The sequence below is a fragment of the Denticeps clupeoides genome, chromosome 15 (genome assembly GCF_900700375.1).
Source record: "Denticeps clupeoides chromosome 15, fDenClu1.1, whole genome shotgun sequence".
Classification (NCBI taxonomy): domain Eukaryota; kingdom Metazoa; phylum Chordata; class Actinopteri; order Clupeiformes; family Denticipitidae; genus Denticeps; species Denticeps clupeoides.
This window is the reverse complement of record NC_041721.1, coordinates 5,906,002-5,928,917: the sequence shown is the minus strand read 5'-3', so window position 1 is coordinate 5,928,917 and position 22,916 is coordinate 5,906,002. Positions and strand designations below refer to the sequence as shown.

The following is a 22,916-nucleotide window of genomic DNA, read 5'->3' as shown; positions in this document are numbered from 1 at the left end:
CACGAACAAGAATTCATCTGCAAATTGTTTGCAGTCCACTGAGCTAAAAGCCCCACACTCTTGAGCTGTACTAAATTTAATATAATAGCTGCTCCATATTACGCAGGCTTTTAATCTTGAAAAGGGCCACTGAGCACTGAGAGCTGCTGTGCTGCTGTGGGTGGAGGAGAGACCGTGGATAGTCTACAACGGTATTTTATCCTGGAGCCCACATGCCACTATAACCTGTAGACAAACCAGTCTATTTTCACAGGTTGCACATATCATTCATTTACATTTACATTTATGGCATTTATCAGACACCCTTATCCAGAGCGACTTAAAATCAGTAGTTACAGGGACTTAGGGTTAAGTGTCTTGCTCAGGGACACAATGGTAGGATTTGAACCTGGGAGTGGAATTTCAACCTGGGTCTTCTGGTTCATAGGCCCACTGTTACCCACTAGACTACTACCACCCTCATTCACAGCTAGAAGGGTAGAATTATTAGATATCTGGATTTATAGGCAGATTATTAAACTCATGGTCATGGCTGCCCACTGTGTTGGGCAGTGTTGGCCTAATCAAAAGGTTGCCGGTTCGAATCCCGATGTGCCAAGGTGCCACTGACCAAAGCACTGTCCCCAAACACTGCTCCCCGGGCGCCTGTCATGGCTGCCCACTGCTCACTCGGGGATGGGTTAAATGCAGAGGACAAATTTCACTGTGTGCACCGTGTGCTGTGCTGCTGTGTAGCTCAAGTGACAATCACTTCACTCTTAAACGTGTTTGAAGTACAGGATCTGAATACAAAGAACATCTCCTATAGATAGTTTGCATCTTTTGTTTCACTCATTTCTCAACACGGCAGATATTCAATAATGTAGCAGTCTTGGTCAAAGAGAAACAGATTTGCCCTCTGAGTAGTGTCCTGCATGTCAGTATAGTGTGTGTGTGTGTGTGTGTGTGTGTGTGTGTGTGTGTGTCAAATTACCTGTCAAACTGAGTTTCAATTCAGTTATGCCATTTATAAAGCACATTTTCAAAAGATCTCAGCCATAAACACAAGCAAATATGACATAATAAGTTAAAAAGGACAGTGCATATTAAAATCATATGAAGAAAACGGTACACAATTCATAGATCCAATGAAACTGATAATACATTATGCAAGTCCCCATTAAACCAGCATATCATTGTCACGGCTGGGTGCTGACAACAGGATGGGACAGGGTGCTGCAGGACATGGACGGGTGCTGCTGATTAAGCATCCATGATTAGGCCTTGTTATTAGGAAGGAGTTGGCAGCAGAACAATGCTGCTGCGTTGATGTGGACTCACCCTTACCTTGTGTTTGGTTTTGTCCTGTCTTCTGAAGACACACACCTCCGGGTTTATTTTATATACAGCACAGGCCAAACGTTTGGACACACCTTCTCATTCAATGTGTTTTCTTTATTTTCATGACCATTTACGTTGGTAGATTCTCACTGAAGGCATCAAAACTATGAATGAACACATGTGGAGTTATGTACTTAACAAAAAGTGGAGACCTGCTAAACACCTCTAGGAACTCCTTCAAGACTGTTGGAAAACCATTTCAGGTGACGACCTCTTGAAGCTCATCGAGAGAATGCCAAGAGTGTGCAAAGCAGTAATCAGAGCAAAGAAACTAGAATATAAAACATGTTTTCAGTTATTTCACCTTTTTTTTGTTAAGTACATAACTCCTCATGTGTTCATTCATAGTTTTGATGCCTTCAGTGAGAATCTACCAACGTAAATGGTCATGAAAATAAAGAAAACACATTCAATGAGAAGGTGTGTATAAACCTTTAACCTATACTGAGTGTGTGTGTGTGTGTGTGTGTGTGTGTGTGTGTGTGTGTGTGTGTGTGTGTGTGTGATATTTATATATATATATATATAGAGAGAGAGAGAGATAGATAGATAGATAGATAGATAGATAGATAGATAGATAAAATAATGTTATGAGCAAATAGGACAAATTGAGTTTATTAGTTATGTGTGTGTGGCTCTGGTTTGTGTGTTGAGTTCAACAGTTTGATGGTCCAATGGCAGAATTTATAAAGTCTGGATAAGGCCAACTGCCAATCGTCATAAGGTTAGTGTCAAAATTTGAACAAGCTCTGATGTTTCTCTGATTGATTCTTAATCAATGTCTGTTTGTACAGCAGTGTCTGTATTAATTTTTTTTGCCTAGGCTCGTACAGTGCGATGAAACTGGGCTGTTGGACACCACGCGTCTTTCACATGTTTTTGCAGGTCCTAGGCTGCCATGAATCATTAACTATGCACAGCACGTGCTGTTGTGGGCACGTTCATCAGCTGGTACATGGATGAGCGGGTTGGCTCTGGATTAAGAGGGCTCCTGGGCTGCCGATGACTTCTTCTGTATCTGTGCGTTCACTCGGCCTTTATTTTTTAACTCGCCTTTGAGTGGTTTTCTTTGCAAGTGAGACTTTGGCAGAAAGGGGACGTGTGGCATTGCTGTTGAATCTAATTAGTCAGAACAGTCTTCGCCGTCAGCCTTCCTGTGTGTGTGTGTGTGTGTGTGTGTGTGTGTGTGTGTGTGTGTGTGTGTGTGTGTGTGTGTGTTTTGCGTGCAGAGATTTCTGCTGTTTATGGAAGTTGAGCTATCCGGTGTGTCATGAGAGGCTCTAATTAGGGTCTGTGAGGCAGCGATCTCGTGCCAGAGCACAAAACTCAAAACTCTCGCTCTGAGAAGGACATGGAAACGATGTGAAGTGGTGCCAGCAGTACACTCCGTCAGTGTTTGTGCCAGGCTTTGAGAGTGTTTCAGTGTCCACTGAAAAAAAAAAAATTAAAAATAAGACGCAAATAAACAGCCTGTTTTTTTTTTGCACTTTTTGAAACTTTGTGCAAGAACGCAGATTTTTTTTCTGGCCCTTCATGCCTCTTGTCAACAGAGGCTTTTTCAAGTTGTGGATCATCAGTTTCTGGGGTCAGTTTCTTTATTCTGATTAGAGTAGGCAAATTGAAATGAAATGTGTCAAGAAAGAAAGAAAGAAAGGTGTTTAGATGGACGTCCAGTAGGGGCAAAAGTTGCCGAGGGATGTGGCAAATATTTTCTTAGTGCTATTTTAGATGTAGCATGTTGGGAGTGTTCCCGGATGTCAAATTCACTACTACAACAATGAGAATCTGCATGTTGCTTGATAGTGGGCGTGGTCAAAAAATTTGTATAACAAGAGTTCAAATTTGCGATTGATTTCTTCTGATGAGGACGTAAGGTGTGTGACACCTGTCATCCCCATAGTCTTCTCCCATTTTAATTGGACTTTCAAGACGTTCGTGACTTACTGTGCACGGTAAATACATTTTTATCAAATATGCTCAGAATGCTAAACTATTTTGGTTTCTAAAAAAGTGTGAAATGACCTACAATTCAAATGATTTACATGGTACCCATACAGACCCACTTAGTACACTAAAATATCTTAAGTAAGTAATGGTTTTAGCAAATAACTACAGCATTTAGCTCAGATCATATATAGACATTTTACTAGCTTGTTAGTGCCGCTTCCAGTTGTCTGCTTGGTGGAGACGCACCCGGCTCCAATCTGCATGGCAGCTGGGCGGTTATAAAGGACTTGTTGAGCAGCCCATCGAGACTGTGGACCCTGTTACTTACCTCAGGTATGTTTTTCAGGTCCTGGCAATGAAAGAAGAAACCCGTTTATAATGTTTTTAAGTATCTCTCTTTTTCAAGCACAGTGGTGTTTCACTTTTGGCTCTTCCCTTAATAATAATAATAATGCGGAAAAAAATGAAGACGTGCCAGATGTATTTGCCTTGTCGGCTTCATCGTTGCGTTAGCACCATTACAGGGGGCGTATTAGTGCAGGGTTTCCATAGATCATCAGAGCGCCGTTCAAATGGGTGAACACCTTCACCGGCACGGAGGTAAATCTAGTCTCCGCAGGTTTCGCCTGGGCCCGAAGAACAGAGGGAAAGGAGAAAATGGGCTTTGATCTACTCCGTTAATTATGGGAATTCTGTTCCCTGCACCTACCCTGCCTTTGATGTCTGAAGCAATCCAGGTACTTCCTCTTCCTCTCCCCACTGTTATGTGGAAAGGGGACACCAAGCAACCAAGCATGTCTCTCTGGATTTAGTTTTATTCGTTTAGTGCTCACTTTCTGAGGAGTTGATTAAACAACATGTCTCAATCGATCAATTTATCTATATTTGTAAAGTGCTTTTTACCTCAAGTGAGCAAGCCAAAGGCGACACTGGCAAGGAGAACCTTCCTGAGTAATAATAGGAAAGAACATTGACAGGAACCAGAGGACTCATGCCCCTTTGGTCAAAAGCGATCAAAGCTATGGACCCAGGTAAAAGTTCTGTTTATGATTTTATATAGTGTGGCCATTGAGTAGATTCACATAGGAGCAGATAGTTTGATCCATTGAGGTGAAGTGCAGGATGGCTCTCAGCATCACATGGCCTACAGCCTGTAAGCGCATTTATTAGGTAAGTTGTGCTAAATTAAGTAGCTGGTGAGTGTATATGCCCTTTGGTTGGTGTTGGTTGAGGGAAAAAAAACGAGACATTAGAAAGCTGAAGTGTCTCTTGGAGCAAGTTTTTGTCTCTGGTCCAAGAAGCTGGCAGCCAAGCTGCTTGCAAGAGGATTCAGCTGTGAGTGAGTCTTGAGGGGCAAATTCAGAGGAGGCATTAAACCAGAATGAAAAGTCAGAGGCATGAATCGGTCCATCAAACCCACCCCCTGCTTCCCTTTCCTTGTCATTATGTTGGACCTGCTGCATTTGCTGCATTGTTACACCTTCACAGGGATCCTAAGCAGAGTTGTTGGTCTTCCGTCAGTCATACATGCTTTAATTGCAGCTTTAATCGCTGTTTCATTTTGCATAAAGCGGAATTAACAGGTTATGACGGAGAACATGAGATCTAAGCACTGAACAGCACGCCGTGCTCACTTTAGTGGCGAGCTTCTACTCCCGAGTTTTATAGTCAGCCTCGACGGATGACAGGAACCACCCTGCAGCCCATAAGCTTCAAATGGCCACCATGAAACCTTAAGAGTCTCATTTCACATAACGAGTTTAGATTGATGCATTGTAACGACTCTCGGAAGTGCTCTAATTAGATTTGAATCATTAATTTGGACTTACGGCTAATGAAGTTTCAGCCAACTTGCATGCACACGCAGACACACAATGACATCTCCACTTGAATTGGAGAGCTTTTAATAGCATTAGCTGCGAGAGGAAGAGGCAGAAATGCCGTAAGGAAGCACCTTTCTCAGCTGGGGATTGATGCTCGGGCTCCAGTCTGCCTCTGTATGTTTCACAAATGCACGCCCGCTTGTCGGCGGGGAAGAAATAACATGTGCACCTGGGAAGAAGGTGCAGCTCACATCCTTGCAAGCATGGTGCTACCCAGAAGGGTCGCACTGTTTTATTACGCAATTGGTCGCGTCAATTGCATAATAATTAAATAAAGCGTCGAGGAGGAAAGACTCGCTTGGCCCTGTCGGCGACCCAGGCTCTTCGTTCGGTGGTGGCCGCTTCCATGCTGACATCTGTCGTTCCTGAATGGCCAGGCCTGGGTCCTGTGCGTCGTGTCCGAGCCATTTCTGGAGAAATTGAGAGATAATGGGAAATGGGATTTTCTCCTCCCAGTCGAGTTTAAAATTGAGAAACAAGATCCTTGTGTTGGATAGTATGGCTTGAAGGATCAATAATGTAGCAAAATTAGAAAAATGTGGGCCAGGATGGCTGTATATAATAATTACAATAACATATCAATACCATATGATCAGAAATAATAATCAGTTGTTAACATGGTAATTATTACATATGCTATTATTCTAATTATTTTAGTTTATTTATTGGGGAAAATCTAATATTAGACATTCTGTCTGAGAATATAAATATTACAGCGTCTGAGATATTGTGTGTGTGTGAACATGTGTGTGTACATGGTTTTGTCCCATCTGTAGTTCCTGTGATATCCCATGATGCCTTTCCTGTTCATCACCTTCAATAGACCTTTTATTACGAGAAGCATGTTTGAAGTGTGTGTGTGTGTGTGTGTGTGTGTGTGTGTTTGAAGAGGTGTCTTACAGCAGGTCTGCCCAGCAATCTAATATCCGTCTCTGCGGAACGCCCTCCCTGATCACTACATTCCTTCTTTTTTTTTTTACTTTTGGACTTTGCTGCAGCCACAGGACATGATGTTCTGGCCGCGGTGTTTCTGTATAGGCGCTACACAGGCCTACTTCATGCTAGTTAAGTGTCAGACTGCAGAGAGGCTGTAGCCTGGTTCATGTTCGAGACTGTACATGCAAAAGTACGAAGATCATAATCACGTTTTATAGTACGATTATCACGGCATTCCAGAAATAATTATTTGATGCTGAGTGACTTTTTTTTTTTTTACACAATTCAATCTTGCACCATATGGCTTAGAGCTTCAAGGTCACAGCTGGATCGCAGAACCTTGAAAGTGCCTGGAGGAGGGGCCGGTTGATGATGATGGTCAGCAGGTAAAGAAATCACGTGTCGCCGCCACTCGAGCTGCATTTCCAACTGGTGGAACTGGGTTTTCTAAATGGACGCGGGAGAAAGTGACCTTGCCTCGTGGCTCTATTCCAAGAGAGATAAAAAAAAACAGAGTAGATAGGATTCTCGTGGGAGCGTCACTGTCACCACTGGTCGGGGTGTTTACTGCGCTTCATTTTCACTTGCGCTCCCATGGGGCGGCGCTCTGACCTTTGACCTCTTTTTTTTTTTTTTCTGCTGCTCGTATGAACAAGGGGACAGAATTCGGATGGAAGTGTAGGCGAGGGAAGGGAATCAGATGCCTCCGTTTCCGAGACCGCTGTGGTTTGAAATGTTCATTAAAAAGTTTTGGAAATGGGAGCAGATAGGGAGTGCTCGAAAGCGTGACAGATGCCTGTAGAAAGCCCAGTCACCTTGAGAGACATCTAGTGGACAGACGGAGGGAGAAGGACAGATGCAGGGAGATGTAAGTAAACGGGAGGGGGCAGTGGTCACCTGTCTTTACCGCATCTTTCTGCAGAAGTCGAGGGTACGGGGAGTTTTTGAATATATATGTATATATATATATACACACATCCCATAAACCCCCTAAAACCCAGACAGGTGGGATCGGATACGCTGACAGCCAGACTGTACTGATGGGTGACCTGCTTTTTAAAGAACCGTCTGCTGTTCTGTGTGCTGCGCTCCCCCTCTCTTATTTTCTGTCTCTCACACACAGACACACACACACACACACACACCATCACTGGTTTAGGTATACTAAGTGAGTTGCGGTGTTCTTCAGGAATGTAGGGCAAGAATCAGACTGGCATTTTGTACTCCTGTCTGGCAACGCGGTTCTCATGCCCGCTCCACCGGACACGCTGTGCTCGGCCACGTCACCTGACTCGCACGCTCAGGCACTGACAAATTGTGCCGAGGAATACGATGCCGGCGTGTCATGTCATCATCTGCAGTGTGTGTGTGTGTGTGTGTGTGTGTGTGTGTGTGTGTGTGTGTGACCGGAGCCTCTGCAGTTTTTTGCCAAATGAGGGAGGCGTCAGAACTGGACCAGGCCGGGTGGCAGAGGTTAACGCTGCAGAAATGCAACCGGCTCTGCCGCTAGCCGCAGAAGCTGTGGGTCGCTGGCACAGCGTGGCCACCTGCTGGAGAGATGTGTCATTACGACCGGCGTAGACAGCACGATCAGAAGAGCGGCATTACCAAAAACATGTACAGACAAAGACCAAGCAGTCGTTCCTTTTTAATTCCAGTGCAGTGGGACCGGCCAAAGCGCTACTGATTGTGAAAGGGACGTTCAATTTTTCTTCCAGATGTCCCTCTCACTTTGGACAGAGATTTGGATGAATGCATGGTCAGACCAGTGAGTTGATTGTGACCTTCACGTTCAATATTACCAGCATTATGAACGTCATGACGGAGGACATTTTATTTTATTCTTTCACTGTCTGAAGTTGCTCTAGTGATCTAAACAATGTGAAGGCCATGATTACCACGGTAATAACCTGATTCTTTATCATCCTACTCTCACTGTCACCTTATTGTTCATTGATGCTTACTGGATGCTTTGTGAAAGAAACCGTATTCTATGCTTAGACACACACATCATGGTCTTAATTCCCGATCTACATGGTGGTTAAAAAAAATATAGTTTCATAAAAAGTTTCGACACTTCCGCCAAGCTGCAGGCAGAGTGTGCAGAATATCTCTATTTTTTTGGACATCGATGACAAAGTCTTTCAGCATTACATAGGGAGCTGAATTTGGCCCAGGTACACAACTGTGGAGTTACTGTTTTATTAGCCGATTTATTAGCCGACATTCATAATTTCTGAAAAAAAAACAAAAAAAAAAAAACGCTCCTGCACATTTCTGCCATGTGGTTGTCTTGATGGAATTGTTTCCATAGGCTTACGATTAAATATCTTGCGTAAGATCGCGTGGAGCACAAGAAACGGCTGATGTTGGACAGCGGCGTAACATTTGCAGGAGACGTGAGACGTCACGTGAGGCCGGTTCCAGTTACAAGATGAACGTTAGCATTTACATAACAGCCGACGAGCAGCATCCCTTCCTCACTCTGCTTTCAGCGTCACCTTTGTTCCTCCCCTGCCTGCTTCATCCCTCCGCAGGTGGTGTATAAGTCCTGGCTGTGCTCCCAGTACTTCCAAACCTCCCAGAGCAGCTGTCACCAGAAGATTCTGTGTGAGCGCTACTGTCTGGAGGTCCAGCAGAGCTGCCCCTTCATCCTGCCTGACAACGACGATCTCATCCACGGAGGCACGCCCAGCTTCATCTGCACCGGTGGGTCGAACATCTGGAACATCTGGGTCGAACCTCGGACTTTTCACATACCGCATCTGCACCCGCATGAAATAGTTCATCTTCACCGAACGTGTATACGTTTTTATATTGAAGTTTTCCATCCCAGTGTTGCACTGGCTTTTGATTCATGAAGCCTACAGAGACGTGAAGATGTTCGTTTCTGAATTTTAGATCAATTGGTCTTGAACCTAAATTTGCAAAATGCCATCAGCAGTAGATCGGAATGGATTGTCTGGCTTGTTTCCTAGATTTATTGTAATCTCCATCCGTCCGTCCTCGCCGGCGCCAACCACTTCTCTGTTGTTCCGCCAGCACAAAAGTCCTCGTGCTTTATTCACAATTGGTACATCCGCAAGGGCAAAGCAAGTTTTTTTTGGTCTGCCGTTGCCCTCCAAAAGCCCAGCTATTCTGCTACCGAAACGGCATTTTTTCCCGCTCCTCTTGTTTTAATAAACTGGATGTAGTTCGGATGACACAAATCAAAAAGCACAAGATGCAAATGAAATGAACGGGCGTGTCCAAGTCCATTTAGCAGTAGAAAACTGTAAACACATTTAGGGTACATACAAATAATGTGGAAATAATTGGTTAATTGAGAGACATTTTATTATTATGATTACTATTATTGATGAATTGCTTGTTGATTACTATAATAATGTTTATTTAGTCTCGCTTGATAACGGTATTCATTTCTGCTTTGCTTTTGGCTGTGGCAGGACTCGGAGGCCTCCAGCCCAGTCCCGATGCGGAGTGCTGCGATGTCCGGTGGGACTCTGAACCCGACAGCCACTCGCGTGGGACTCTGAAATGGACTCACCCCTCGTGTGAGCACAGGAACTCTGTCACCACTTCTGGGGCGCCTCGCCTGGGACACGGGCGTCTAAAACTCTGCCTGCTGGTCCTCGCCCTCCTCCACACAGTCGCAACCATCACCGCCGCCCACAATGCCACGGCGCTGGTGGCCGTCTTTCCCCTGGAGGACCACGCCCCGCAGGAGGAGTGATGCCCCCTTCCCCCGTTGGCCTCTGCGTAGCTGTGGAGTAACGTTTCTGTTAAACAGCTTCTTCTGTGGGAGTTTTCCACGGCCCCTTCTATATAGGCGGGTACAGGGTGCCCTCTCCCCACCCCAGCCCCACCCCCGGATCGTGTTTGGTATCTTCTGTGCCACCCTGGATCTCAAAAGGAACGCGAGACCAGAAGAGAGAGAAGAGAAGCGAGCGCAGGGCCAGGCCGACACGGACGCCACGCTGATGACGTCATCTCTCACACGTTTGGATGTGACTCATTGTCATGTGTTTCAACCGCTCGGCTCTTCTTTCTGCATTTGAGTTTCTTTTTCGCGTGAGGGAGGTTAGAGGAAGTGCGGTTGTTCTAGAGCGGCCATTTCGATGTTAACGTGTTTATTTTCATTTTCGCATTCACATTTTCTAATCCCCACCCCACCCCGCTCACACACTGGTGACATCAACCCTTGAATCCAACACTTCTCCCACAGATCTGGAAGTGGAAGTCCGAACACGTGTCTCAAATTGCAACCTCCTGAACGGTCCTGAGCACCTTTTTTTTTGAGAGCTGGTGCTGCCGGACACCAAATGCACGCATGTAGCAAGTGTATAGTATCTTAACCACTGGTCCACAGGCATGATCCGAAGTGCAGCTAAAGTTCACACTTTAAGTTGAATCTCACTGGATCATGCTGCATTCTGAATAAAAACTACATGTCTGATTGTAATCGCATATGGTGCGCAATTTGAGACACGGGATGGGAAACCACAGTCTTTTCCGTTTGCTTATGGCACCAGAGATGCTTGGTGAAGTGTCCCGTGTTAAACCACGTTTTTTTTTTCATGCTTCTTTAATATATTTTCCTGTCATGGCCTAAACACTGAATTTACCATTTACCTCAGACGTAGCGGTTCCTCTCTGTGTAGACGGTGCAGATCTGGACCTTTCGGTTCTCGTTAGAAAGCGAAGGGAGGCTTGGAAGGGAGAAAATTAACCCAACATGGCAACCCTGAGACGTTGCGCTGTTTTCTATCTGTCAGTCCCCCCCCCGCGCCCCACAACCACCCTCCTCCCCGACGCGTCGCGGGCGTTTCTCTTCTAACCGAGTTAAGGGCTTAGCACACGTTTGAGCTCGAGGCGAAGGAGTTCTCAAGGGCTGATTCTACATCTCTCCTTCTCGTTTGTGTGACTGCAGCAGGTCGTGAAAGTGTGTGTTCGTGAGCTAAACCTCCCATCCCACGTGCGGCGTAACATGCTCACACTCCCAGCGCTTTACCCCGAGAAATACCCTTATATATATCAGCGAAACACGTCATCGGAAATCATTTTGTGTTCGTGGCTAAATTTTAGAAAAAAATAAATAAAGTCAAGGGAGGCTCGCTTCCCCCGGCATTATTCTTGCTCAAGGCACATTTTGGCATGGCACCTCCTGCACTTTGCTTTTTTGAATCTATTTAAGGAACGTCTGGAGAGCCTTGCCCCTGAACCGAGCCGCATCACAGGCTATATTAACTCTGAGGGCTCCTCGGTTCTTCTCCCGGCTTGCCCATCTCACCGAGGGCCTGAGGCGAATCTCGCTGGATGAGCGCGAAGAGTTGTTACCATTCAGCGAGATGTTGGTCTACAGGAGCACGCAGGAAGCCCGTTTTGATGATGATGTAAAGCGACAGGCTCCACCGGGGCCTTCGCTGACAAGGTTAAAAAACAGATCTGTACAGTAATGAGTCCATGGCTCTCTAGGTTACTTTTGACATGGGTACAGTCGGGCCGGGTGTCACTAATGTGCTCATAATGCTAGTTTTGCATTTTCCTCGGCATTAACCGACCTGATGAAATATTGTATCCGACCTCATTTCCCCGACCGCCTTGACTTGTTCACTTTTGAGTGAAGTTTTCATCTTTAATGTTTCATCCGTCTCCCTGTGTTCTGTGATCTTCTGTTCAATCCTATTGATCTATGCAGTCGGACCACCCCGTCGCTCTGATGTAAATAATGTCTCGATGATGTCCGTCCTCTTTTCGATTTTTTTCCGTCATTGCTTTCTACTCCCGTTTCTGACTTCTGTCTTTCTGTTTTTCTTTTTCGTTTCGGGACCCCACGTGTAATGGTTGTTTCTGTCGACACATGTCAAACGAAGTGTGAGATGATCACTAGGAATGTGCTCCTCCCCTCAAGCCGACAAATCAGAAGAATTCTACACTGTAGAGTGCCCTCACAAGGAAAACCAAGGTGAAAAAGAGAAACGTATAGATATTAGAAAAACTATTATAGTCATATTGTCATACTCTAGAGGTTTCAGTTTCACGCGATTATGTTTGGGTTTTACTTTTTTACGAGAAAGACTGGAATATTTATAAAGCTGTGTTTCGCCAGTTACGACACTCTTTTGACGTAAGACAAATTCAGCTCTATTAACTTATCTTCTGTTCCAAAAGAAATAAATAGAGGTATGTTAAATATACTCATTGTCTGTGCTGCTTAATCGACCAACCTGCTGTGAACCTTGCTGGAGCTGACCTTTACATGAAGACAAATCAGCAAGTCTGGGGAAATTCTGTCAAGTTTCATTCACTGTGGTGCGCTTAATTTGCTACTTATCCCAAATAATTACAGTCATCTTCAAAAGGGCAATATCTTTGAAGCTTTAACAGGATATCATTGATCAAACAGTAGCTCCTTGCCTATTAAGACTGCCCTCTGGTGTCTGATAGCAGTACTGTGCCACCCAGGGACCATTTTAGTCCCTGGGCCCTTCACAGGACAGAAGCTCTTTGAAAAGGGCACAATGCTGCAGTGAGCAAATGCAATCAGAATTGCACTCCTGGCCAGTACTTAATAACTTGCTGAAAGTATGAGGAGTGCTGGTCTAGAAGTAGCCCCATTGTGGACATGGTTTTTTTTTTTTTTTTTTTTTGCAGTGCGGACAGTGGAAACCCGACCCGAGCAAGTCTAGTTGCTCTGAGAGTCATTGTGAGTCCCTGGGCTCCCTCTTACTGGCCTGAATTGAGGGCGACAAAGGCAGGGATCTGATGTTATCACGCCCCAGTGCTGTGAAAGTGCAGCAGGAGTTTCTGTTTATGAAGCAGGTGCATGAAAACACAATATATATATTTAGGACATTTGGGAATATTGCCTGCAACCAGACCTGCTACTCAATTCACTTTTATTTAGCAAGGAGGCACCACCCTATGTGCCAAGCTGTAAAATGAATGGTTTGATCCTGAAATTTATTCATATGAACTTTTAAAACATGAGGTGCCACAGGCTGCATGTGGAGAGATGTTTTGTTGCTGCATTGAAGCATAAATATAGTATTAGTTTTCATTGTGATAATTGCTGAAGAGATCCATGCACGACATGTAAGATGTATAACGTGCATTTTTTTTTTTTTTTGCAAAACTTGTTTTAAATGTACTAATCAAATGCAACCAATACATGCAACACTGGCACAAACAGTACACTTCTAACACTGCGTTATCTGACCCAATTTGTGCCATCAAATAAAGGGCACCTTGTTCCTGGTTGACATCTAGTGGTCACTCAAAGCATTTACTTTTAGAAACCGTTCAGTGAGTCCTGAGGACATGACTTGGTTTAATATGGCAAAATGCAAAAAATTACTGCATTTAATTACTATATAAATGTGAGGTGAAGTAAAGTTCTTCATTCTAAAACACTCCACTAGGTGCATCAATGGATGCTTGAAAATATGCACTGTACCAAGTATTTTCTGAATAAGTATGTTTTGGAAGCTTACAGGAAAAAACACAGAAAAAATAAACCAAAAAAATAGATTCACATAGATTTTAGATGAGCTGCACATTGAGGGACGGTGTAAGGTGGATGATAGTGAGAGGGCGGATGTGGGTGGGGGTGTGGTGTTGAGTGAAGGGGATAGCTGAGTGCGGTGCAGTCTCTCACTCAGAGTGCGCAGGGAAGAAGGAGGACCGGACAGTGCACACCTCAACTCAGGTAAGACCCTGCTTTATGTTTTACCTGGTCGGATTGATGACTGAACACAATCAGGTATGCACAACGTCAAAAGGTCACGAAAAAATATTAATTTTTGAATTTTAAATTTCTCTTTAAAAATTCAATCATCAATTACATGTTTAGTATTGTTTAATATTGCTAATAAGATGGAAAGTCAAAAAATCTTACAAAATTTGTCATCTGTCAGCATCTTTTTAAAATGAAAATAAATAAATAACCGCAGTGCCAGAGATAATTTGACATTATGTGTCATCTTTTAATTTTTTCACTTATCCTAAATGAAAGGCCACTTATGAAGGCATATAATGTCAATAGCCCCTCTGGAACACAGGGAACTGGAGCCTTCATACAACATTAACACATGGTAACATGAGAAGGTGCTGCTGGCTTCTCCGCTGCAGGATGAGACGGATTTATTTCACTGCCCTGCGGCTTTACTTTTACTCATAAACACACATATGTCTTAGGTAGTCCTGGACAAACCTGTGCCATTCAAGCAGTGTGGCTTCGTCTAATTTGTGCACTCCTGGGGTTTCCCGCTCTCTCAAGTAGTCTTGGGGTTAAAAGGGTCAAGATAATTTCTCTTATCAGCTGAGACTAGTCCAGAAGGGACCGAGAGGACAACAAGGCAGAAAAAGAGAGGTTTTGGATGCGGGGTCAGATACATCAGTCGATAGGCTTTCTGAAGAAAGCTCAAGAAAAGAGGTTTCAGCTTTGGTCGGTGAACATGCTGATATTGCAAGCCATTCAAAGTCTCAGATCATGCGTTTCCAGGGGGACTCTTCTTGTGAGTGAACCATGGTAAAATGACACCGTGCGCCTTTCATCACAAAAAAGCCCTGTTGTTTTGCTAGTCTGGGTAAGAGGTGTGTGTGTATGTAAGTGTGTGCAAGGACGTGTGTGTACTCAACCTAACTAGGGCATGAAGGTGGGACGAAAACCTTCATACGTTCCAGCAACACATGGACATGCAGAAGGAGTGTCTATGAAGAGAATATATGTTGCTTTTAAATGCGGAGGTTTTAAATCAGTGAATGGTCAGGCTGTTTTTGAGATGTGATCCTTTGTTCTGTGTGCCACCAGTTGTCCTCTTCAGGTATCTTCTGGCATATCTAGATCAGCTGCTCTCTTCAAGCATATCTGCTTTCAGACAATTAGACTCTACATGCAATGTACAAAGCATTAAAGCAACAATGACGATTTGCATGATTATAAAATGCATTACTATTGTGTTACAGAATACTGTTCTGCTCTCTTGACAGAAACGTCCTTTGGGGCATTGAAAAGGCCTGTTGGAATTCCACAGGCTCCTTCCATCATTCAGAATGATGTTGATAGGCTCGCACTTCAACAGGAAGCCCTTGGCCAGCTCTGGCCCACAGCTGATTCATGCCTCTCCGGTGCGAATCTACACCTCTCACCAAGATAAATCAAACTCGCCTCCCCAGTCCCTCACCACCCTCCCGACGTGGGTGACTCAAGCCCTGTGCGACCTGGAACAGGGTGAACAGGAGCTGCAGCGCCTGCGGGAGCACCAGACAGCGGAGGTGGACAAGGTGAACGAGGGTTTGGACTCGGCCGTCTTAGGGGTCCAAAGGGAAGAGCGCCGCCTTCTGGAGAGGGTCGAGCAGGAACACCGCGACGCCCAGCGTCGCCTTGAACAGTTGAAGAAGGAGAACTCTGCGGCCGCGCGCGTCGGCCAGTCTCTTGTGGACCGGCAGCTGCGTAAAATCACCCAACTGAGGGAGCAGATCCACCGGTGGGGCACCTGTGCCAACGGCCCGAACAAAAGTCAGCTCTTGAGGGGTGTGAAGGAGCTCACGCAGCCCTGGGAGATCTCGCTCTCGCTGAAGAAGGTTGCCTTCCAGCCCGCCGCCCGACACCGTGCCGCAGGCTTCGGAGAAATCGACGTGCAGGAGCACAGCTTGAGCTTTCCCGTCGGGGCCTGTGGACCGCAAGGGCACAAATGTGCAATCCACTCGGGAGACATGCCAAGTGAAAAATTCATGGCAGTCTCAGAGCAGCTGAAGTCATCTTGTAATGGGGGCGCAAGCGAGGCTGGCACAGGGGACTTTACAAAGGCTTCCCGGGGAAACATGCGGATTGTTAGGAAGATACGCCTGTCAGGTACAGATGAAGACAAGCTAGGAGAGGAAGTCAAATTCTCCAGCTCAAAACCACCTGTAAGACCACGTAAGCAAGAGACATCTGAATCATCCCAAGATGAGGATCTGGACTCTTTTGGATCTGACGCACGTGGAGATGATCTGTTCTTGGCAATTTCCAGCCAAGGAGAATCAGGAGAGGGGCGGGGACAAAATGGACAATCTGATATGCAAGGTCCTAGAAAATCAAGGACCTTGGTTCTGGTGTCCAGCCACGAGCCCTCCTGCCCTCCAGAGGGCAGTACACTTGAGCATAAAAGCTGGTATGAAAGATCTGAGGACTATGATAGAAATCAAGGAGACAAACTTTATGATATTGGCAAAGAAACATCCCAGTATTGCTGCGAAACAATTACTTCTCCAAAAATCAGACCAAACAGTCCCCTGTCTGGACGACCGAGAATCCGTCACAGTCGATCTTTGGAGAAGCACCCACTCAAGATAAGGTCCCCCTCTCCGACAGATAGCGTCGACTCCAGTAATACCTTCACTATTAGGTCTGCAGCCCAGAGCAGCTCATTCAAAGAAGACGACCATCGCTCCATGTCCACAGCAGACCTGTCGGGCAGAAATGATCTCCTGATCAATGGCGCCAAGGGTGAGCACCAGGCAACAAAGAGAGGCAGTCGTATCCGCATGTCATCTGCTCCATCAAACTTAGAACCACGCTTCAAGGTATCTGATGGTGGTCCCAACCCCTCATGTCAGGAGAGCCGAGAGAACCAACCGCCTTTAAAGATGATTTCTGAAGGTTCCAGTCGAGTAAGTCGATCCATGTCCATGTCTGCTATAGAGGGCAGAAACATGCGCCTACCCAAGTTCCAGCAGCACGAGGAACGAGGTAAAAAGGAGCAAGCAGATCCCGTAAATATCCAGGAACACCGTGGGATACTGAAGGTGGGGCATCTAGTGAGAAAGTTTGGCAAGCAGGGCTCAGGGCGCAGTGACTTCACCTTGCCCAGCGGGGTCCATGCCACAGCCCAGGGTCAACTGTTTGTGGTGGACTGTGGAAATGTCCGCGTTCAGGTGACAGATTTGCAGCAAAACGTTGTCCAGCAAGTGACCCCAGCATCATCTGAAGGATCCGCCCGGCACTGCCGTAATTTCTTTGATGTGGCCGTGAACAGTAAAGGCCTCATTGCCCTGACCTGTGCAGCAGAACGTGCCCTCCTGGTGTTCAGCAGACATGGACGCCATCTACAGACCTTCGGAAGCTCACCAGTGACTGGGACTGAAGAGCTCGAGGCGCCCAGGGGTGTTACAATCACTAAGCTAGACGAGTTCCTGGTGGCAGACATCCGCCGTGGCACCCTTACCGCGCTGAAGTTGGATGCCAAGACGGGAGCCAAGGTGGAACGCACAGTTGTCACAGGCTTCCAAAGGCCCTACCTTGTGGCAGCTTGCTTGACATCTGGGCTGATGGTCGTCTCTGAAAGAGGGATTGAAGCAGGGCGGCCTCCTTGCATCAGGGTGCTGGAGCCTGGCTGGAACACTATCCGTATCCTGGGGGTGTGTTCCGGGATGGGCCCCGTCCTCTCCTGTCCCTGGGGAATTTGCATAGACAAGGACGGAGATGTCCTTGTGGCAGACTGGGGAAAGCAACATCGCGTGGTGCTCTACCCAGCTGTTGGTGTGGGTCGCTCTATTGTGACCCAGGGCCTGAGCAGTCCTAGGGGTCTGGCTTTGCTGCCAGAGGGCCACCTAGTGGTGTCAGACAGCATGAACCACTGCATCAAGATATATCGCTACAAGTGAGGCAGTTCATAGATTAATTAACATATGGACTAATTTTGGTGTGCTTTACTATTTCATTACTCCACCCCGGTCCTGAAATATGTATATATCAAACGTCAGTATGATGTAAATATTAGAAAATTTAAATATTTAGGCATATTAAGACGTCTTTTACACTATAATTTACACTAAAGATCTCTTCATATTTAGCAGCTTCTAGTGCAGACAAAATTTTAGAACACTGATGAGCTATGTTACGTTTTATAGGTTATTATAATTCTATAACGAATCCTATAATAAATGTATGAATCCATATTTTTTTCATATACTCATTGCATAGCTTCTATTAACAGTTTGCCTCAAAGTTCAACATTAATATATAGTTCATGCTAATAAACATTACATTTATATATAGATTGATCAGCCTTTGGGCAAATTCATCGAACTGATTTTGGCTGAATTGAAACATTAACTTGTGTTTGATCACTAAATGTGTTTGATCTATTTGATTTGATTTGGGTTAATTTTCTAACAATCATTGCAAAATTCAGTGTATTGTGAAAATACGGATTTCCTTTGGGATAATAGATAACAGATTGTTTATTTTAGGAGGATATTAAGTAATTCAAACATTTAATATAATAAAATGGCATGTTACCTCGCTCTACTTTGGATAAGCTGTAAAGGGTATGAATAAATTGAAATGAAAATGTTGAGTAGCGTTGTTTCTTTGATCAGTGTTGTTTATTCCGCATAACCGGTCCTTTAAAATGTATGAAATCAGTCTAATAATGTACATACATATCTTTGAACACATGATTTTGCACAGTGCAACACCTCATGCAATATATAACATTGCGTGAAATCAACATATTTTTGTGAAGATTGCTATTGATCGCCAGGGTCTGGATTTTGCAATAGTTGACAAAACGCTGACCCTTACTGCAAACAGGCGTGTAGGTACATAGTGTCTCCTTTACACAGAGACCTTTCTGAGTATAAAGGTCTGGTTGTGCTGTACTGCCACTGGTTCCTTATGTCTTTCACCATGAAGCTTCTCCTGAAGACGGTGTGCCTGGCATCGGCCATGGCACTGAGCTTCAGCGCTCCAGCGTGAGTACTCCTTGACTCCATAATGACACTCCTAAAGATTTTTACATTTGAGATCAAATGTTTCCTTTTTATCCAAACACTGTTGTCAGGTCTATTTGCGTCCTCCATAGACAACAAATACAAGTAACAAAATCATAAGCAGTTTATGTGCCTAAAAACGTTAAACGCATGCGCAGTGAGATGTGTGGCTGAATAAAACCATTTTGTTCTGTACTGTTTTCGTACTGTCCACACAGGGAGCACGCAGTGCAGATGGCAGGTGAGTTTTGGCAATAAACAATATCCAAGGTCTCATACAAAAATGATGAATATTGAGAGTGCGATATTATACAATTGTACTTTAAAGGCAAAGATGGCCACGCAGAACACCCAAAGCAGTCAGACGATTCCCACTACAATGCCAGTCCTGATCGCTGTGCGGGCATAGAGTTTGATGCCATTGCGCCAGATGAAAAAGGAACATCGTATTTCTTTAAGGGTAGAATGTGTTGTTATAAAATAAGCATTTTGAACTATATGGCACAAATGAATGAATGAATCAAGAAGGCAAGTTGATTGAAATTAAAATATCCGCGGATCCACCTGTTCATAGGCGACCATCTCTGGGTGGGGTTCAGTGGGCCAGCTGAACTCTCCAACGGCACGTTCAAAGATCTCGATGAGTACCATCATTTGGGGCATGTAGATGCAGCTTTCCGCATGCATAACAAAAAGGACTCTGGAGACCATGACCACATCTACTTGTTCTTGGTATGATTAACACACCTCAGAGCAAGCATTGTTTTTTCCATGACACTTTAAAAACATGCATGAAGTCCAGAGCCAAATGGGTTTAAAAGGATTAATGGTTAGAAGTTACTAGGGGATTGCAACAATTCCTTATTGATACCGTTATACCTGACCATTGTCTCGTATTATTAACCCCCCCAACTATGTAGAATGATAAGGTCTTCAGTTATTACAAGCACAGTTTGGAGAAGGGCTTTCCCCTGGAAATCCAGCAGCAGTTTCCCGGGGTTCCCAGCCACCTTGATGCTGCAGTGGAATGCCCAGCAGGCGAATGTGTCACCGACGCTGTCCTTTTCTTTAAAGGTGAGCACATTGTTAGCATTGAAACAAGATTTCAAATGCAAAGTAAGGTGTCATATATGCAATAGAATAATACCATTGTGCACGTCTCTGGACTCTAATTCCAGGAAAGGATGTTTATCACTTTGACATTGCAACAAAAATGGTGAAAAAGAAAGCGTGGGACCATCTGCCCAACTGCACCTCAGCCTTCCGTTGGCTGGAACACTATTACTGTTTCCATGGTCACCATTTTACCAGGTTCCATCCTGTAACCGGGGAAGTTGGTGAGAATTATCCCAAGGATGCTAGGCATTACTTCATGCGGTGTTCCGGTTTAGGTGAGTGAGAAGGGCAGACGGAAGAGAATCCATAAAACCTTGATGCTGCTAAATTAAGGAGGGTTTCTAATGTAGACCACGGTGCCAGTGGCAAGAAGGAGCCTTGCAGCGCAGTGCACTTGGATGCCATCACTGCAGATGACACAGGAAAACGCTATGCCTTCAGAGGTGAGATGTGTGAATTTAACTGTGATTATAAAATCACCGTTTGGCATATGCTGTGTATACACTATCTCACAAAAGTAAGTACACCCCATCACAGTTTTGTAATTATTTTATTATATCTTGGAACAACACTGAATATACTCTTTGAACAGTGTACAGCTCACTGGTAGTGTAATAGTCCAACATGATAAACACACCTCCAAGATGGCCACTACCTGACATGAAAGGGGCAGTGGTGGCCTAGCGGTTAAGGAAGCTGCCCCGTAATCGGATGGTTGCCGGTTTGAAGGCCACTGGGGCCACTGCTCCCCACACGCTGCTCCCCGGGCGCCTGTCATGGCTGCCCACTGTTCACCAAGGGTGATGGTTAAAAGCAGAGGACACATTTCGTTGTGTCACCGTGTTCTGTGCTGCAGTGTTTCACAATGACAGTCACATCACTTTCAGTTGCAACCTGTAAAGCTCTTGTGAACTCCTGGCCCAAGAGAATTAAGTGCTGAATAATAATGGTGGTCACACAAAATATTGACACTATGGGCACAATTTGGACATTGTCACTTCAGGGTGTACACACTTTTGTTGCTAACGGTTTAGACATTAATGTCTGTGTGTTCTGATATTTGGAAGGGACAGCAAATTTACACTTGCTGTACACTGACTACTTCACATGTATCAAAGTATCACATCTTCAGTAATGTCCCAAGGAAAAATATAATAAACTATTTACAAGGGGTGTAAGGGGTGTATACTGTGAGAGACTGTATGTGTGTGCATCCAAAGTTGTTTTTACTTTCATTTTTTCTTTTTTTTTTTTTTACAAAAGGTAAGTCCTACATTCGTCTAGACTCACACCGTGATGGCACACATCCATTTCCAATCACCAAATCCTGGAGAGACGTCACTGATGGAGTGGATGCTGTCTTCTCCTATGATAGCAAGATCTATTTAATTAAGGTATTTGAAAGGGGAAAATATTGTGATATGGTTTCTGATTCTGTGCTATGTTCTAATATGGTTAATAAGATAGCATTTTATTAAAAAAAAATTAAAATTAGCCTTCAACATTAACAAAACATTAACATTATTTTGGCACTTTTGGAAGGGATACATTAAATTATGAAAGTTTCATAACAAAGAAACTTTGTTCCAAACTGTAGTAAAGTAAAGTGATCTAAATCCAGGGCTATGCATAGAGTGAGGGATCATGGTGGCTTAAATAAACGAATCATTTAGTATGATTAGAAACACGTGGAAGGCTTAATTAGGAGCAGAAATTAGGATGAGGAAATAAGTTAAGACAATAATAAAGAAGTATATCTGTATTAACCTGATGGGCCAGGGCCACCAGGACGTTACACAAATAAAATTTAACCAGAATTTTGAAAGGATTTTTTCACCATCGCAGGGCAACCAGGTGTACATCTATAAAGCCGATGCCCATTACACCCTCATCGATGGCTACCCCAAACCCCTGAAGGATGAACTGGGCGTTCAAGGCCCGGTTGATGCAGCATTCATGTGTGAGGGAGAACCCACAGTGTTTCTCATTCAAGGTACATATCCACACGGCTTCGGCTTGAATGTGCAAATCGGTCAAGCTTTTAATATTCGCAAATGTGATCCACTGGCAAATATTGCATGGTGTCAGTCTACTATTTAGAACTGCATCTTTATAGACTAAATTGCTTTTGTAGGTCAGAAGATGTTTTCTGTTGACCTGAATGCCACACCAAGGTCAGTGAAACGGGAAGTCAGCCTTCCCTTCACCAAGGTGGACGCCGCAGAGTGTGGTGCCGACGGCGTCCGCGTGTTCGTGGGTTCTAAGTATTACAAATACGAGAGCCCGACAATCCTAAGCCACAGTAAGGTCACGCCGGTGCCCTTCAAGATCTCCCCAAAGGAGTTTGTCTGCACAGAATAAGGAACGAGGAAGGCGATCTAAACCCAAACATGGAAATAAATCATTCCAGAACTTTGTGTTGATTTCTGTCAGCTGATTTTACTGATGTTAGCACGTAGCTTGGTTAGCATTTTAAAAATTATTTTAGTGTTACAAACAGAACATTTTTTAAACACTTACTTTTACTCATTGGGGCAAAAGTAAAAGTTAAAAAGTAAAAAAAAATACAGAGTAGAAGGAAGCTTTGGCTGAATCATGTCAAGTCCTGAAAAGACAGTACTTTCGCATGTCATCTGTTATAATCCGTCTGAGAGCTTCTGCAGGTGGAAAATCTTACCTGGAGTCATACAAATGTGTACTTTACACATACATTCAAACTAACTGGTCAAATAAATCCTAGAGCTTTTTTTCAGCTGCGTGTCCAAAGGTCCATGGCAATGGAAATATATTTGATGATTTAATGTTAAGAGACATTCTGCTTTGTTCATGCAAAATGCATTTCAGTTTATTAAAGACTCTTTTAAGAAAAATTACATATATGAGATTTCTGGTCTT

The 22,916-nt window shown here is 44.4% G+C and overlaps 3 protein-coding genes across 4 annotated transcripts in view; all 3 read left to right on the top strand.

The window, feature by feature from the left end:
- Window positions 1-12,343, top strand: part of nalf1a (NALCN channel auxiliary factor 1a) — a 46,793-nt gene extending 34,450 nt beyond the window's left edge. Inside the window, exons 2-3 of the mRNA XM_028955456.1 lie at window positions 8,684-8,855; window positions 9,593-12,343. Coding sequence (XP_028811289.1) covers window positions 8,684-8,855; window positions 9,593-9,879 — 459 coding nt within the window. The 3' untranslated portion in view covers window positions 9,880-12,343. The remainder of the gene's footprint in view (window positions 1-8,683; window positions 8,856-9,592) is intronic.
- A 487-nt stretch (window positions 12,344-12,830) lies between these two features.
- On the top strand, window positions 12,831-17,924 carry LOC114764569 (uncharacterized). Of its 2 annotated transcripts, none has more exons than XM_028954299.1 (2): window positions 12,831-12,968; window positions 15,138-17,924. In XM_028954299.1, exon 2 carries the CDS (start codon window positions 15,201-15,203, stop codon window positions 17,793-17,795), a length of 2,595 nt encoding a protein of 864 aa, XP_028810132.1. In that variant the 5' UTR covers window positions 12,831-12,968; window positions 15,138-15,200; the 3' UTR covers window positions 17,796-17,924. The 2 variants fall into 2 exon arrangements, with proteins under 2 accessions (XP_028810132.1, XP_028810131.1); XM_028954298.1 differs by lacking the exon at window positions 12,831-12,968 and adding an exon at window positions 13,801-13,854.
- Window positions 17,925-18,822: 898 nt separating this feature from the next.
- Window positions 18,823-22,409, top strand: LOC114764570 (hemopexin). Its single transcript, XM_074933597.1, is given in 9 exon segments — window positions 18,823-18,891; window positions 19,266-19,365; window positions 19,480-19,637; window positions 19,826-19,979; window positions 20,084-20,296; window positions 20,372-20,464; window positions 21,285-21,415; window positions 21,867-22,014; window positions 22,156-22,409. Coding segments are annotated over 9 exon segments (1,293 nt in total). The 3' UTR covers window positions 22,383-22,409.
- The last annotated feature ends 507 nt before the right edge of the window (window positions 22,410-22,916 follow it).

Bases quoted from the DNA above. Each gene is read 5' to 3' on its own strand.
- LOC114764569 (XM_028954299.1), top strand. From the start codon at position 15,201: ATGATGTTGATAGGCTCGCACTTCAACAGGAAGCCCTTGGCCAGCTCT.